We start from the raw sequence: 15,488 nt of genomic DNA, 5'->3' as shown, positions 1-15,488 counted from the left end.
TTTTTTAGCATATGTACTTAAATGACATTGTCAACTGAATGCACAATACAGGTTTTACAATTCACTAAACAATACATTTTTTATAATATTGGCAGTAATTCTGCAATTTTATTCGAAAAATACTTACAAATAACAGATATGAGGCTTATAGACATCATATTTTACACGGAGGTATTTTTACTCCGTATGCGAGCACTGTAAAATAATTTTATAAAATGATCTTCCTAAAGGTCTCCCACATGGGTAAAACTATGTAATTAGAAATATTTTCCTCCGCCTATTTTCATTTAAATTAGAATTTAAAATTGAATATTTGAAAATTACTACACTTCCTGCAAAATTTATCAGGAAATATTTTGCCTTTGACTGAATTATTTGAAAAAGTACACAAACACATTTCAGCGTAAATAAGCGACTATTATCAATTGCGGGTTATTTTGCAGGATGACCCACCCTTATTTTAATAAAATATGAAAATGATTAAAATAAAGTATATAAAAGAAAACCGAATGGACGGAGTTTATTAATATTATTGTATTTGTTCCGATTTAAGTTTTTGTACTGAAATGCGTATCAACGTTGATAGAACAACTGCTGATAGTCGTGGGGTGCCAACTGGTGATGGGCGGAGGATGCCGTCTGGTGATGGGAGGTGTATGCCGATTGGTGATGAAATCGTCATAAGTGGAATGTCGGGAAAATTTCCCAAATCTGAAAATGTTATGGAGTTTATGGAGAATTTGTATAATCAGGTAAAAATGTACTATAAAGATAACGACTAAATAGCTATCTTCAAAATATGACAAGATGTAAACATATCATTGAATTGAGAATTCGATGGTACAGCGGACTGTTTTACCTAGTACCCAGTAGTGATATTAATATTTCATTAAAAAATTTATCAAAATAAGCTCAATTTTAGTTAGACATGGTGATAGAAGTGGAGACGGAAATACAGGACCCCGAGATCCCGAAGTATCAGGGAATGATTGATAACATGAATAAATTTGATGCAACATTTTTCAAAGTAACGTATAAGCAAGTATTAAGTATGAATAATCAGTGCAGACAGGTGATGAGTTATGCATACGGCGCTGTTTACGATTCAGGTAAGTTATCTGGGTATTGTTTAATTATTAATACTTACTACTAGCTCATTTTTCTTCTCTACCACTTCTTCGATCTGTACGTGGTTGCCATAAGAGAATTTTTGGTCTCATTTGGGAATTTTATAAAATAGTTTATAATGTTATGAGTCTTTTATTTTTAAGGTATAAATCCTCTACAAATGAAGAACAAAAGGTTAGGCGTATTTATTGCGTCGTCCAACGTTGGTGACAAACCACTGTTGTCAAATGATTACAAAAACGAACTCAAGTCAACTAATAATTTCATCATAAGTGGGTAAGCTTAATCTATATTTATAATTTAGAATGTATATTAACGAATTAAAGAAGAGACTATAGTGAAAATAAGTTCCCGTTTGTGTAAGTTTTTTTATATCCGTGGGTCTAGACTAACTTTTACAAAAAAGAACGAGCAAGTAGTCATCGTATCGTATATTAGGAAGTCAAGACAGCCACAGTCACATCACAAGAACGGAAATTGCTCCAATGACAAGGAAAATGATGCCCTTAAAAAACAATATTTATAACAACGAATCTTTTATCATTGTTTGTTTGGTCTTTATCCTAATAAAATGCGTATGATATTCAGACTCAATAATATCGTAATTCTTTCTAATATTTTTAACAGAAGCTGTAAAACTATGTACGCGAACAGAATATCGTACTGGTTCGACAGCAAAAGCCCTTCTTACTACATTGACTGCGGATGCGTGGGGTCCTTGGCGCTCGTCGACCTCGCCTGCCACAGCATCCTCAGTGGAGACTGCGAGGCGGCGCTGGTCGGGGGGTGCAGTATGTGTATCGGTTCCACCGTTACTATGAACTTAAACAAGTACGTTACTACTTAACCGTTGAGTTTCACTGACATAACACTTTTACTAGACATATTGTAGTTTCTATAATACTTATTTAAGGCAATGAGAGGTCTACGGTTAATGACTAAACCAATCATCATTAGAATCTCTAAACATATCTAAAATTATTAATATGAAACGTGATGCTTCTTTGTAGTGCTGGCTTACTGTGCAGCGATGGTAAAACTAAATGCTTTGATAAAGAAGCAGACGGATACGTCAGGTCTGAATCCTTTGGTTTCCTGTTCTTACAAAAAGCTAAGGACGCAAAGAGGTAATAATTTAAAAAAAAAATATAACATTGGAAAAATTGTAAGAGCTAAAATAACTTAATATTTACAGAATATATGCAGAAATATATCACACAAAATTAGGATATTGTAGTTCACCGTTAAATAACAGGCAAATTATACATCACAGTAATTCAAAGGACATCATCAAATTCTTAAAGAAATTTTATTCTGAAACCGATGTTTCTCCTCAAGAAGTAGAATATGTAGAAGCAAACGGTATTGGTAAGTTCACATTTTTATAAATAAAAAGAAGACATGAAATTCCTTGAAACAATATCTTGACAAATTTTACATTTCTTTATTAATTAGCTAATGCAGAAGACGATAAAAATGAACTAGAAGCTATCGGTGAGATATTCGGCAACAAAGAGAGCGCAGTTAAAATAGGATGCGTCAAATCTAATATGGGGAACAGTGAATCTGCTTCAGGATTATGTGCTCTTACAAAGGTACATATAATTACTTTTACTCTTTTTCATGTCATTTTTTTCACTTTTTTACATAATGATAATGCAATAAACAATATTTGAAAATCTCCATTTTTTTACATCTCAGTTGATTTGATATATATTGTTTTTCTTTCTGCTTACATTATGTTCTGTAACATATTATGTGAAGTGTTTTTGTAGGTTTGTTTAGCATACAGGAATGGGGAACTTTCCGGTAACTTACATTACGAAAACCCCCACGATGACGTAGACGCTGTCCGGGACGGAAGAATTGAAGTTGTACACGAAAACACTCCTTTCAAAAGGAGATTTGCTGCCGTGAATAGCTTTTCATATACTGGCCCGATGGCACATGTCCTTTTAAAAGGGCATTACAAAGAAAAGGTAAACATTTGATTTCATGAGAGATAAAATTTTAGGGATTTAAAAATTTACAAATGTGCAAAAAAAAATATTATAATATCAAAGTACTTACAAAGAAAAAAACGTTTCAAATACTTTGAATCAAGATTTATGTGGAATTCAAGCATTTCGTTTCCTTACGTGTAATATTGTTTAAAATACTGCTATCGTTTTTCAGATTTACAAGAAATATACAGCAAATATACCATACTTGGTGAATGTCTCTAGTAGAAACGAGACAGGCGTTCATAGAATGTTTGAAATTGTGGCGGCGATGCCGATCGATGCCGAATATATTGGTCTTCTGCATAATATACATAAAATAGAAACACCGGGACATACTGCCCGAGGCTTCATCATCCTGGGTAGGTATTGCTGTTAAAAATTACGTAGGATGGCAACCAAGGATAAATTAAATGCTACAATTTTGGTTACAGGTTCTAAACTTGAGGGAAAAAATGAGAAAACATGCGTTCTAAGTAAAAGTATTCAACACTATAAAGGAATTAAGCCTCCTGTTTGCTTTATGTATAGCGGGATGGGATCGCAGTGGTGTAAAATGGGAGCTGATCTCATGAATGCACCAATTTTTTCTGCAGCAATAGAAAAGTACCTAGTTTTCTTTCTATGACAATTGTAATTTTCAATTACTTTAATTATGTTTTCAAATGATATCTTATACTTTTGTAGATGTCATAAAGTGCTTGAACCAAAAGGAGTGAACATCGTCGATATTTTAACATCGGATGATCAAACCATATTTGAAGATATAATCAACTGCTTTGTTGGTATCACGGCTGTACAAATTGGTTTAACAGACATTTTGCGAGCGTTAGAAATTGTTCCTGATTGCATTATTGGTAAGTAAAACAACTCACATTTTTTTGTATTATTGCTGTTTTCCTGATTCTATTTTTACAGAGTAGTATCATCGATAAGATTGGAACAGTTTTTATTTCTTAATTTTTATTAATATACTCTTTTGTGTTTCCTCTTTACCATTTCTCTCTTAGGGCATAGCGCCGGCGAGTTGGGCTGTGCGTATGCTGACGGTGGCCTGACGCTGGAAGAGACGATCCTGTCGGCGTACTATCGCGGCTTGGCCTCTAAGCAAACTGAAGTTATACGCGGAGCTATGGCAGCCGTGGGCATGGGATACCATGATGTAATGGAAGTGCAGTTTTTATTCGAAACTTATCTGATTAATAATTTGGAATAATATTAGAAAGAATTTCTTTCAGTTAAAAAAGATTTGTCCAGCCGACATAGAGATAGCGTGTCATAACAGCGCTGGATCATCCACTATATCGGGACCTATTGATGCATTGAAAGATTTCGTTGCTTCTTTGAAAAGTCGCAGCATTTTTGCAAAAGAAGTTCCTTGTGGCAACATTGCCTATCATTCTAAATACGTTGCTGCTGTTGGTAAGCAATAATCTGAATCTACTTATTTATATTTTCTTACATATATCGGTTTTCTTATGGGATTTCAATTTCTCATTTTTTTTTCATTCATCATCTGTATGTCCCTGTCCTGCCCCTGTGGTACCGGTCACAACTTTATTTTTAATTATGTCTTTTTCACACTTACCAGGGCCACCTTTATTTAATGCTTTAAAAGAAGTAATAAAGAATCCAAGGAAAAGAACCTCTAAATGGTTATCTACCTCAATCTTGCAGAGCAGATGGGATGAAGATATAGCGACGTTGTCATCAGCGGAATACTTCACTAACAATCTAGTGGTAAATTATGGTTTACTTGTAGCTGTTGTTCAGAAAGCAATTGACCCTCAGTTTTAGTTTCTCACTATCGTATTTTTAAAGCACAACATTTAATTTTTAAATGGTTTATGAAATTTCTTGCAAAGTTTAATAAAAAGATATAGGCTAGATGATCAATAATAATCTAAAGAAATATGTGCCAATTACTCTTGCTATTGATGATGGGAAGAAAATATTCTTTTAATTAATTTTTCAAAAGAAATGAAATATGAATCTTGCAACCTCTACTCCACAGAGTCCAGTATACTTTGAAGAAACAAGTAAGTTGATACCGAACGAAGCTGTGGTTATTGAAATAGCGCCACACGGACTGCTGCAGGCGATAGTGAAGCGATCTCATGAGTCGTGCGAACATGTTCCCTTGACGAGGCGTGGACATGAAAACCCAACTAAATTTCTGCTCGAAGCTATCGGACGGTAAAAATACTTTTTGTTAAGTTTTATCAAACATTAAAATTCTTAAATATTCTACATATAAATACACACATCAATCTTTTATGGGTCTGGTAACTGTTTTAAAATCCACCTTGAAAAAATTTCTGGCCTCCCCAAAGAGACGTTCCTTTTATTTCAGAGATGTTTTATTTAAAAAAGGTATAAGAACATATTGCATTTCATAATTAATAAAGATCTCCATATTGACGTTACCTAGCTTTACGCAAACCTTTTGGTTTCTACAAAGTTATTTTGAAGAATGTTTGTTATATTTCAGGTTTAAAGATGTTTATTTCTAATAAAAAAACATTAATGTGTGCTTATAATGAAAATAAATATTAATCAAACATATGGACTTGCGGGTTAATACGTAATGTACTACACAAAATATAGGATTAATATAAATTAAAACAGACCTTAGCTCAACTACAAGAATCTAAATTGACAGGAGTGACAAGTCATATGTGGTATATAATATTGAGAATAAATTATGACTTTTCGGCGATGATATATATTTTCAGTTTAGTTTTGATAACATTAATACTGTAACAATTCTTTGTCTCGTCCGGCAGTGTATTTGAACACCTTCAAACAACAGTTTTTTTTCTATAGTTAGCTGGCGGAGTAATTGATTTTAATTTGTGTTTGTTACGAAAATTATGTTTGTTATCCCTCTTTTCGAGTTTAATTTTAGATTTAATTTCATCATTTGTTATATTCATTAAAAAAGTACAAGTATTAAATTTATATTATTTGTGCGATAGTACATAATTTTTTAACAGTTAAATGTTTTATTTCAGTCACAAGTAAACACTATTTCGATTTCAGGTTATATCAAAGTGGTCTGAACCCACAAGTACACTTGTTGTATCCTAAAATTGAGTATCCCGTGGCCACCGAGACTCCGCTTCTGTCAAATCTTGTTTGGTGGGAGCACAGTGAAAATTGGTACAATAATTCTGTATATTTAGTTTCCTATATTATATGTCTTTGCCAAAAATTAATGCCATTTGCCATCACATAAATATATATATATAAAACAGAATATCCATCATCCGGTATCTGATATTACTAGAAGCTTCAGTATTTTTTTAATTACACGTAATAATAAAACTCGGCATCTACTGGGTTCACTGCGAATCTAAAGAAATCATCAAAAAGCATGCTTATCTATTAAACGAAGTTTCTATTTAAACTACTCAAAATGTGCACTATCCAATTTCAGGCCCATATGTTGCGAAGCAAAGAAAATTCGAAAACAAGGACAAATTTGTAAATACTTTATATCGCTTTATGACGATGATAACAAATTTATAAATAGATATATTAGAAATGGTAATTCAAGTTTCTGAATTTATATATTAATTTGAATGATTTTTTTTAAATCTCAGATTTTATTTTTAATTCTAGGTGTAAATATAATCCCGGAAGCTCTAATTTTGGTTCTAACTTGGAAAACATTAGCTATGGCAAGAAATGTCGATCATAACCAAATGTCGGTTAAGTTCGATAATGTGTACTTTAACCGCGAAGTATCATTGGGAAAAAACGAATTTGCTAAGATAACAGTTTCTATTAACAAAGGCAATCACAGATTTGAAGTAAGGACTTTGAATTAGCAGCTGACCACTCTACAGAATAATAGCTTGGTCGCTGTTAGATATTTTGTTTATTATCAATAATTTTTCAAGAGAAGTAATGGTTCTTTTGAGATAGCCGTAAAAATAGAGATTTCTAAGTTTTATTATTATAAAATTTTTACTATTCTAACGTACATAATTTTTATGCGTACACATCTACAGTTTAGCCTACATGAGCCAGAAATATTAAATTAATGAAAGAAGTACCTAAAGCATATTTTAATTGTTCAGGTAACAAATTATGATATAGTTGTCTCAAGCGGATACATAACGGACGAGTTTGAATCAGAAAAATGCAACTTTGAACCAATGAAAGAAAATTCTGAAGATGATATTTTATTAACCTCTGAGGAAATATACCGGTTGTTGAGTTTTCGAGGATATTACTTTAAGTAAGTCAACTTTCATAACTTTATATTTTAATTACTTTTTACCAGATCTAGCATAAAAATGATTTAAACTATTATTTTGTAAAGCCTCATATCTGTTCCAAAATATCTAAACAATAAGTGATTAGGTTAAATTTAAAGCTCGCTTACATTTAAAGCAAAAATATTTCCAAGTCGATCATTAGGATCGAAGAACCACCTGATCAACAATCGCAGCAGCATTATCTGCTTCACGAAACTCCTCGACCGATGCAATACCACTATCACACGATATAATCGTAAATTGGTACAAATCCTAAGTTTCATCTGTTGAACTAAGTACCAAGCCCAGTCTTCTCCTCCTCTACCCTTTTCAAATAAGAAAATGATGGGAAGTACAAGACATTACTGCAGATGTGTATAGGCAACGGTCACTTTGCTATTTTATCAATAGCACGTACCTGTTCGTTCGTCTGACATCTAGTACTACATAAAAAAAATACTAAATATACTGTTACATCCGTACGTAACGTTATCGCAAAGCGATAATCCACACATTTGTTTAAATTTCAGCAAGGAATTCCAAGCCATTCGCTCTGCAAATTCATCTATTAGCAAAGCTACAGTCGAATGGACTGGAGAATGGATGTCATACATCGATGCTCTAATGCAACTTAACATTATGAAACGAAACCACAATGGAATATCTACACCTAAAATGATTCAACAGTTAGTCATCGATGTCAATGAACACGTTTCGGGTGACTTAAAGGAAAAAGTTGAACACGAAGCTACAATTTTTGACGTTCATGATACAATAATGTGAGTAAATTTTAATTTATTATAATATATTTTTTTACGAAAGCAACAGTGTATAATTTAATATGAGAATCCACTAGCACGGATTGTCTAATTAATGCGTAGTAAAGTTGATTATATACTGCAAAAGCGGGTAAATCCCCCTAACTAAGGGTAGGCTCCGAGCCTCTCTATGGGGACGCATAGTAAATTGATGATGAATGATTTGGTAAATCTGGGAATTTACATAAAAAAATACACTGTAAATGTTGTTAGAGAATGGATATTTACAGTACATATAATAGTATTCATTTTATAAAGTTATGTATACATATGGTGGTAGTTCAAGAGGAATAGAAAAAGGAAATTAGCGAAAAACAACAGTTTTATATAAAAAAATTATATAAGATGCTTGCAGTCTGTGTTGCATTGGTTTATATTACGGAAGTTCTAACCGGTTTCCAGAAATGTTCTCCAAAAAGTTATTTACGGTTTAATTTTTAGATGTGGCGGTGTAACTATCAAAGATATGGTATTTTCTGACAAAGCTGTAGTGCACCCACAAGTGCCTAGTATTTTGTTGGCTAAAGGAAATTGGACCCCCGTTTTAGGAGATGATAATATACCGGTTAGTTAAAAAGAATAAATAGTTATAAAGTAATAAATATATATTAATCAGAACAAAATTATTTATGCACTAATATACTAAGCGATTAATAGAAGTGTACAACAGCAAATAATATGCCAAAAAAATGACTTGTAAAATTAATATTTTTGCTGCACGAAAGCACGCTCGAAAGGTTCAATACTCCGTCAACATCCAATATAGACATGAAGTGGAAGTATTGAAGTGGTTTGTTCAGTCCTCCAACCCCCCCCCCCCTTCTCCAATAATACGGTAACGATAGGAAGAGGAGGTAGATTTGACTAGGGGGATTTTTCGAGAAATAAAATATCCTAATAATTGCTATTATTTAATCAGGGTCAATGGGGAGGTCATCACTATACTCCTGTATTGTCACGGGACAAAGCTGAAGAGTTTATAGTAACAATGAAAACACAGAATTTTGAAAATATTACTTTTGAGCAGATTGCTACACCAAAATATCTTGCCAGTAACACTGTAAAGGTACATTGTTTGAAATGTTAGCTTAATCAAAAAAGTGGACCATCCCAATTGATGTTTTTTTTAAAATATATAGGTCTATTACGGTGGAGTATCTCAAAAAGATTGCCAACAATCTATTTTCGGAAACAATTCTGCCAGTTTGGGTTTAGGTATGGATTTTAGCGGGAAAGACGTCAAGTAAGTCGGATAAAGTCTTTGAAATTAAATATATAAATATAATATGTAAGATAAAAATTTGTTGTAATACCACAATTAATAGTAATAATACCAAAAATAATGAGTTATTTTCTATCGTCCAGGTTGTTTAGCCAAATCGTTCATCGTTTTATTTATTTTCTGTTTGTCAGTGGCGAGCAGGTGATGGGGTTATTGACGAAAGGGGCGCTGTCGAGCGTCGTGGTTCCAGACCCCGAGCTGGTGTGGCCTGTACCGCGCCACTGGAGCTTGCAGGAGGCTGCCACCGTGCCTTTGCCCTATGTGCATGCTTTCTATATAGTCAGTATTTATTTTGTTTCTTATGAGCGTCTTTTATAAGAATACTTTTAATGTGACTCCCGCTGGGCAAGAATAGATGCTGCTCACTCCTTCATATTAAGTTTGACGTTTCTGTTCAGCTCAGTAAAGCAAAGTTGATAAGTGGAGATCGAGTGTTGGTCATCGGCGGGGCGGGGGCGTTGGGCCTGGCTCTCATCTCTATTTGTTTGTCGCTGGGGTACGCCGTCTATACAACTGTCAGCACTTTGCGTAAGAAGGAAGCCTTGCTCAAGCTATACCCAAATCTAAATGGTAAGGAAAAATTCATAAATATTAAGAAGAAATCCTAATGATAGTTGAACTATCGTTATCAAAATATTTTTATAAAATACTACTGAAGCTGATCAATGCAATTTTGCTGTGTTCTTTAAGACGATTTTTTTTCTTTTAAAATTGTCATTACTAATCCTTCTCGTCTATAAGTTACGTCATAAATAATGCATTGTAAAAGCATAAATTCCAGAAAATAAGATTTACCAGTTATGTATTTAATAAAAAAAAGCCTAAAATTAGGTGATCTTGGATTAAGTATTTAATATTTCGTTTATAGCCATGTTTACAACCTTGTGGTCGGCCATTGGTCGAAATTCGATCATGATTCATAATCATTTTTTTTTTAAAATATGGATTAATGTTCCTTTGTGCACTTCCTCTCCACTGTTAAAGTACATCTTATGATTTAACGATACGAATGGTGGTAAATACCCACTTTAAAACTAGTTTCCTAGTTTTTTCTGGTAAATCCGGTAAGCAGTACAAAGATTTGGGTCTTCACAGTAACACATACACAGATTGTAATTTTTGTTGTCACCCTAAATCATTCTAATTCCAAAATCTTGTTCCAGCGATTTTTTGTGACTACCTTTAATTACATAAATGATTATAGATTAACTCTTTGGGTTAGCTAACAGTTTCGACATAAGTACATCTTTTTATAATTTGTCGTTAGTAAAAGTTAATTATTATGTATTTTTCAGAAAACAATATAATATGTGAGCAGAATGATGAAGTTTTATATGATCGTATCGTGATACAAACTGATAATCAGCTTTGCAAAGTAGTTGTAAGCTGCGCATCGGGCAGATTGCGTGAGGCAAGTTCTTGTTTTTAATCATCTCTTGGTTGATATTTCAGCTATAGAAGCCTGTTGATGTTATATTTCAAATAAAATGTGTGTATATTTTAAGGACAATAAAATACGAAAGAAATAATAGCTCAATGCAAACTCACTTTCACATTAATTTTGTAAAATTTGTGTAACTGCAGGTAGCAATGAAATGCGTTGGTTTTTCGGGAACGTTCTTGGATGTCAATCAGCACGACGTGGAATTAAACAAATCTTTTGGGATGAGTTATATGTGGCATAGCAGAAATTATAAATTTGTCGATTTATCCAGTCTATTTGAGAGGAACAATAGTGCGGAGAAACAGGTATGCGTCATTGAATATATATAGAACCGAACTTTGATTCCAGAAATTCAGTTTTTCGATTTAAATTATAGCAATAAATGTCGTCGATGTCGATGATACCTTCTATGCATAAACTAATAATAATAATAAAAACAAACATAACCGACACACTAAGACAAGTTAAAATGGCAATGGGCAGAACACATATCACGCTTCACCATCTCACGATGGACCATACAAGCAACACGATGTAAAGGGCCAAAAGTGGAAAAAGAAATGTAGGTAGACCAAATAAATGGTGGTCTGATAACATTATAGATGAAGTAGAGAGGGACTGGATGACTCTAGGCAGGAACAAAACTGATTAGAAATGATGGGGGAGGCCTTCACCCATAGTGGGGTCGATATCTAAAGACATAAATCTAACAATATTAATATAAATATAAGGGAATTATGCTAACAAAATACTACCGCTGTAAATAATTATTGAGATATGAAAATAAAAAGGCTTTATTATTATTATTTGACAATCAATCCTCCCCAATTTGAGTTACCATTCATTATATATATTACTATATTTAGTATATTCCTTTTCCATAGTATATTCCTTTTTTCTACTCCATTTTCCGTCCATATTCACTTTTAAAACACTCCTAGCCACATAAAATAGCAATGGATTTGATTTACATAATATATTAATTTCTATTCCTTTCAGACGATTAAATGTATGGTTTTCGAAGGAATTGCAAACGGGGTCGTGAGGCCGGTACCTTCAATAACGTATGACATTGAAGAAGTGCCAAGTGCTCTTAGATTGCTCTCATCGAGGAATAATATAGGGAGAGTTTTAATTAAAATGAACCTGCCTTCGAAAAACATTATAGTTCCTCGGTAAGTATGCGGAGGAAAAATATAATTCGTCACTAATTTAGCGTCGAAGTTGAAGTATTATGAAAAAATTATGGATTGTAATTAATTAGACTTAATTTCTTTGTTTTAGAATAACTTGTTCTTCGACAGCTTCATATGTAGTTGTTTGCGCAGAAGATGTTCTTAGTTTGGAATTAATAGAACTTTTAATTTGTCGCGGTGCCAGAAATATTACAGTTCTTTGGAATGGATCTGCAACTGCTTACTTACTGTTCAAAACAAGGTTAGCTTGGTTTACATATAGAAAACCTTTAATAGAAAAAAATACCTAACTAATGTTCGCATATAAAAACTTCTTACAGATATTTGAAAGAATCACAGTCATCAGTAAATATAGTTATTAAAAATGAAACAAATGATCAAGAATGTACTAAGGCTGTAAAGGAAGCTGGCGGTTCACTCGATGGCGTATTCTTTGTAGTTGGCAAAAATGAAAAACATTCTGATGATTTATCAGAAGAGCAAATACTTTTGGCAAGAAACAAAATTCTCCTGTCAACTATTGCAAGCATGGACTTTGCTACACGTTCTCTTTGCAAGAATTTAAGGTATGCCATAAAATTATTCTATTTGAGTTAAAGTAATTTGTTTGTAAAAATAAAAAATGTTCTAGATACTTCGTTATCGTGAGTGAATTGTCCCGGAATATTAATGATACAAAAATTTATTTACAAGCTGAAAAAATATGTAAGAAGCGTCAATCCGTCGGTCTTCCGGGACTGATATTTGCAGTTGAAATTTCTGATGAGGTGATTCGTTTTACCAATTTATGGTATATCTCGAATTTATATTATATTTACAAGTTCACTCTTCGTTTTACAGTTGTCTAAATACTCTATCTCGAAAAACAATATTGCAATAAAAGCAATACCTGAGGTGCTCAATGCGTTAGAAAAAAGTTTGAATATGAATTATCATAACATTAAGGCCATGATAGGGCCTTGTGGCGAAACAAATTCTCACGCAATTAAACAAAAGCAAATTGGTAAAACAAAATCTTATTAAAACATAGCTTTATTAACATTTCATTACCTTTATTACCAAAAAAAGATTGCTTCAAGGCATTCCATTATTTTGTTGTAATTAGCAATAACTTCAATGTTTATACTGACTTTCATTTTTTTTAATTTAAAATATCATTTATACCATTTGAAACATGTTATAATATCTTTATTCATATATTTATTTAATGCCGTTTTCAGATTCCAAAACTAAGTGTACTGCTCCTAAAACATTTGTCGAAAGTGAAAGAAAAGCAGAGGGGAAAGTAATTTCTGAGTTCAGGTACGATACGGTAAATAATTCATGTGGCATTTGTTAATTTCGCCATTAATAATAACCAATAATAACTAGTAACATAAACAGCCAATAAAAAGAAAATGTTACTCAAAACCACGTTCGATTAAATTTAAAACTAAATCGCAATGAAATTAACTGATTAAACGCTAACTTTTCTATTAAGATAAAGTTACTTCTTGAGATAAAAATTCTTTGAGACTTAGATAATGATTAACTTCTTTAAATTTTATTTCAGCTTAACTAATGACAATGGAGATTTTATGCCAAATAAAAACAATGACTTTGGAATATTTTATTCTCACATTGAGTCTGATGTTTATGAAATCACGGCCCATCCTCTAGTTAGGATGCCTACCAAAGCCTATCAATATTTTAAGGTATAGCATTTAAGTATCTTCTTTATACTGTTACGCGCGTGTGGTCAAGTAAGACATCTTTAAGATAACTCAGCGCATATAGTTTAAGACCCCATATTTAATTTGAAAAAGTTATACAAAGCACATGATTCAATATTGATATTTTTGCTAATAGGACAAATTTGAAATAGATCCAAGTGTGACGCATCTGATACTTATACCTAGCTTCGAAGGTCATCACAGAATATTCGAGGATCTCTGCGAGCCGTTGAAGATAAGAGCCGTCACTATGAAATTGGACACAGATTTAAACGGTTCCAGTATTCAAGAAATGGCGTTGAATATATACAAGGTTATCATTGCTATAACATTAAATGTTATCAACATAAACATTTCTATTTTATTTCTATTTGTTTGTACTTAAAACTTTTTAAAAAGGGAATAAAATAATAAATGTGTATTTTTCAGATACTGTCAAGAAAACTCCACTTTAATAAGAAGTTTTATTTGTTGGGATATTCTTTTGGTGTGAACGTGGCCCTGGAATTGGCAGCTTTAATAGAGCAACAAGGTATTGTGTTACATTATTATTTCCTGCTAAGATTTTTTGATAAAAGTTTGTGGTACTATTTTATTAAATATTGAATGATGCAGGTGAGCGGGGCATCGTCTACTGCTTAGACAGCAGCCCTGATGCCTTGAAGCATCTGATGAGGACTTATGCCGGTGATTTATCGAATGCCAATCTGCAAAATGTAGTCGCCGCTCGTATGTTTCATCTGACGACTGGATTAAATAGCGAAGAGCTTATGAAGGAATTGGAGACTATTGACAGCTGGGACAAGAAGATTGACATCTTCATTCGACGTGTTAAAAAACTAGTTCCGTATTCACATGATTATATGAGATCTTTGTTAGAAACGACATACAATAGATTTGTATTAGCGAGGGAATATCAACCGAATCTTAAATTAAATTCTGAACTGATTCTTATAAAGTCAACTGCTTCTGCCGAATTCGTAAATCTACCTGACGATTATAATTTGGTAAAGTACTCGGAGAGACCCGTCAAAGTTTATAATATCGACGGGGACCATGCCTCGGCCCCGTACGATGTTAGAGTACCAACTATTATAAATGATTCGCTCGAAACAAAACTGTTGAATAAATTCAATAAGGCAAACACATGTGAGACGTATTTATTGTATGACACATCATAAATTAATCATTAATTTGTTATGAGTGTGATTTTTTTTAATATAAACTGTTTTATAATGGAATAAGGGAAGTGTCTAAAATTAGAAATATTATATTATAAAATAAACGTTATATTTTTAAACATCTATTCTTATTTGAACGCCTTTTAATATGTTCATTGCTTGTATAACGCTGTAGGTTGAAAAGTGGGTAATATCAAATTGCAAAAAATGTTGCGAAGGAGTTGCTGATGTAGTTTTTGCTATTTATTAACAGATAGCGTTTCCTTTGATAGGTGAAAATTGTTTTAATTAAATAACTGTCAATGTCCTCTCTATGTTACAATCTGTTTGAACGTAATGTTATCAGACAAGGATAAAACTAACTAACAATAATACATAAAGATTACACGTTTGTTTAATATTCACAGAATGTAAATTATTCTTCAGGGAAGTTATAATATATATGGCCTTTGATTTATTCGT

General features: G+C 32.7%; 1 protein-coding gene across 2 annotated transcripts in view; it reads left to right on the top strand.

The window, feature by feature from the left end:
- The first annotated feature begins 622 nt into the window (after nucleotides 1-622).
- The window catches only part of LOC106114263 (fatty acid synthase-like), a 32,102-nt gene continuing 17,236 nt past the window's right edge, over nucleotides 623-15,488 (top strand). Inside the window, exons 1-37 of one of the 2 annotated variants that reach the window (XM_013307389.1) lie at nucleotides 623-752; nucleotides 923-1,109; nucleotides 1,272-1,404; nucleotides 1,756-1,959; nucleotides 2,139-2,255; nucleotides 2,324-2,496; nucleotides 2,584-2,723; nucleotides 2,904-3,107; nucleotides 3,304-3,490; nucleotides 3,563-3,734; nucleotides 3,816-3,985; nucleotides 4,139-4,290; nucleotides 4,367-4,550; nucleotides 4,720-4,868; nucleotides 5,143-5,324; nucleotides 6,171-6,290; nucleotides 6,568-6,677; nucleotides 6,753-6,943; nucleotides 7,214-7,374; nucleotides 7,924-8,172; nucleotides 8,653-8,776; nucleotides 9,131-9,277; nucleotides 9,351-9,454; nucleotides 9,625-9,772; nucleotides 9,892-10,063; nucleotides 10,789-10,904; nucleotides 11,078-11,242; nucleotides 11,937-12,112; nucleotides 12,222-12,374; nucleotides 12,454-12,699; nucleotides 12,765-12,900; nucleotides 12,974-13,136; nucleotides 13,354-13,435; nucleotides 13,686-13,827; nucleotides 13,982-14,158; nucleotides 14,275-14,377; nucleotides 14,461-15,088. In XM_013307389.1, coding sequence (XP_013162843.1) covers nucleotides 633-752; nucleotides 923-1,109; nucleotides 1,272-1,404; nucleotides 1,756-1,959; nucleotides 2,139-2,255; nucleotides 2,324-2,496; nucleotides 2,584-2,723; nucleotides 2,904-3,107; nucleotides 3,304-3,490; nucleotides 3,563-3,734; nucleotides 3,816-3,985; nucleotides 4,139-4,290; nucleotides 4,367-4,550; nucleotides 4,720-4,868; nucleotides 5,143-5,324; nucleotides 6,171-6,290; nucleotides 6,568-6,677; nucleotides 6,753-6,943; nucleotides 7,214-7,374; nucleotides 7,924-8,172; nucleotides 8,653-8,776; nucleotides 9,131-9,277; nucleotides 9,351-9,454; nucleotides 9,625-9,772; nucleotides 9,892-10,063; nucleotides 10,789-10,904; nucleotides 11,078-11,242; nucleotides 11,937-12,112; nucleotides 12,222-12,374; nucleotides 12,454-12,699; nucleotides 12,765-12,900; nucleotides 12,974-13,136; nucleotides 13,354-13,435; nucleotides 13,686-13,827; nucleotides 13,982-14,158; nucleotides 14,275-14,377; nucleotides 14,461-15,026 — 6,225 coding nt within the window. In that variant the 5' untranslated portion in view covers nucleotides 623-632 and the 3' untranslated portion in view covers nucleotides 15,027-15,088. Of the gene's footprint in view, nucleotides 753-922; nucleotides 1,110-1,271; nucleotides 1,405-1,755; nucleotides 1,960-2,138; nucleotides 2,256-2,323; nucleotides 2,497-2,583; nucleotides 2,724-2,903; nucleotides 3,108-3,303; nucleotides 3,491-3,562; nucleotides 3,735-3,815; nucleotides 3,986-4,138; nucleotides 4,291-4,366; nucleotides 4,551-4,719; nucleotides 4,869-5,142; nucleotides 5,325-6,170; nucleotides 6,291-6,567; nucleotides 6,678-6,752; nucleotides 6,944-7,213; nucleotides 7,375-7,923; nucleotides 8,173-8,652; nucleotides 8,777-9,130; nucleotides 9,278-9,350; nucleotides 9,455-9,624; nucleotides 9,773-9,891; nucleotides 10,064-10,788; nucleotides 10,905-11,077; nucleotides 11,243-11,936; nucleotides 12,113-12,221; nucleotides 12,375-12,453; nucleotides 12,700-12,764; nucleotides 12,901-12,973; nucleotides 13,137-13,353; nucleotides 13,436-13,685; nucleotides 13,828-13,981; nucleotides 14,159-14,274; nucleotides 14,378-14,460; nucleotides 15,089-15,488 lie in introns of those variants that run through there. The other variant, XM_013307390.1, reaches the window with a different exon arrangement.

Source organism: Papilio xuthus, unplaced genomic scaffold, assembly GCF_000836235.2.
Source record: "Papilio xuthus unplaced genomic scaffold, Pxut_1.1 DF828142.1, whole genome shotgun sequence".
In the NCBI taxonomy this organism is placed as follows: domain Eukaryota; kingdom Metazoa; phylum Arthropoda; class Insecta; order Lepidoptera; family Papilionidae; genus Papilio; species Papilio xuthus.
This window is presented reverse-complemented; position numbering and strand designations above follow the sequence as displayed.